Here is a 1,165-nt window from a genome sequence, read left to right on the forward strand (position 1 = left end):
TAAACATCATGGCTGAAAGCAATTACCAAAATCATACCTCTGTGATCAACCTTAATTGATGAACATAGTCTCTGCCTGGAAATAGAGGTTCTCGAGTTACAATCTCACCAAGTATGCACCCCACTGACCAAATATCAATAGCAGCAGTATACTCTGAACAATTTAGTAGAAGTTCAGGTGCTCGATACCAACGAGTAACAACATACTCCGTCATGAAATCGGTTTCTGATGTCGTCCTGGCAAGGCCAAAATCTCCTATCTTAAGATCACAGTTCGCATTTAGGAGCAAATTGCTTGGCTTGAGGTCACGGTGTAAAACATGTGCAGAATGAACATATTTTAATCCTCGTAAAATCTGATAAAGAAAATACTGCAAGCCAAAAAGCTGTCTCAGAAGATTTATATTCATTAAGAAACTCTTTTGTCACACTGCAAGCAATGGTAAAACAGATAAGGCCAAACTGATCAGATTTTGCCATTTACATTTAGTGTGTATACTAACAATGCAAGAAAAATTCTGACATCTTTAGAAATTCGGAAGCAACAGAATTAGTTACACAAAGAGTACTGAAGTTTGTTCAGCTATGAACCAAGCTTATAATTTTGAAAATCTCCATATTATGTTATGAGATGATTGTAATTAAGCAAAAAATAATAATTGAACTAAATGCATCTAACTAATTCACAATTAGAAGTAAATTCATCCAGGCATTACACTAAGGAAAATTTTAGAGTTTCTACAAGGCAGAATCTACAAGATAGATAGATGTATGAAATATGAAAGTACTTAATGTTGTCCCAAGTCAAAAAAAAAAATCATAAATACAAGTCAAAATCATATTTTAATGACCAAAAATAGCTAGAAAAAGAGAAGCAGGGAACCTGGCAATGATCATCTGTCAATTGCTGATTAGAACGAATTATCTGCTGAAGGTCGGTATCCATCAGTTCATAAACAATATATACATCATTGAAGTTTTCCCTTAGGGGAGGGCGGATGATGTCCTTGATGGCAATAATCTACAGAGGTAAAATAACTGAATTGTTTGAGTACTGCAACTAAGAGAAACAGCAAGTTGCAATAGTTAAACAAACTAGATTTTTCATAATTGTCGAGCTCATTTAACTTTATCAAGCAAGAATACATATTCTTTATTATTATTGA

At 33.8% G+C, this 1,165-nt stretch overlaps 1 protein-coding gene across 1 annotated transcript; it reads right to left on the reverse strand.

Annotated features, from left to right (window-relative positions):
* Positions 1-31: 31 nt before the first annotated feature.
* LOC110034910 (mitogen-activated protein kinase homolog MMK2) lies at positions 32-1,014 on the reverse strand. Its single transcript, XM_020739148.1, has 2 exons — positions 883-1,014; positions 32-370 (listed from the first exon to the last, which is right to left on the reverse strand). The coding sequence occupies exons 1-2, from the start codon at positions 943-945 to the stop codon at positions 32-34; spliced, it is 402 nt and encodes a 133-aa protein (XP_020594807.1). The 5' UTR covers positions 946-1,014.
* Positions 1,015-1,165: the final 151 nt, after the last annotated feature.

The sequence above is a fragment of the Phalaenopsis equestris genome, unplaced genomic scaffold (genome assembly GCF_001263595.1).
Source record: "Phalaenopsis equestris unplaced genomic scaffold, ASM126359v1 Scaffold194543, whole genome shotgun sequence".
Lineage (NCBI taxonomy): Eukaryota > Viridiplantae > Streptophyta > Magnoliopsida > Asparagales > Orchidaceae > Phalaenopsis > Phalaenopsis equestris.

Excerpts from the sequence above, each read along its gene's own strand:
- LOC110034910 (XM_020739148.1), bottom strand. The coding sequence starts at position 945 with ATGGATACCGACCTTCAGCAGATAATTCGTTCTAATCAGCAATTGACA. Across the intron at positions 371-882 it reads TGACAGATGATCATTGCCAG|TATTTTCTTTATCAGATTTT; the intron begins GTTCCCTGCTTC and ends TTTGGCTTGCAG.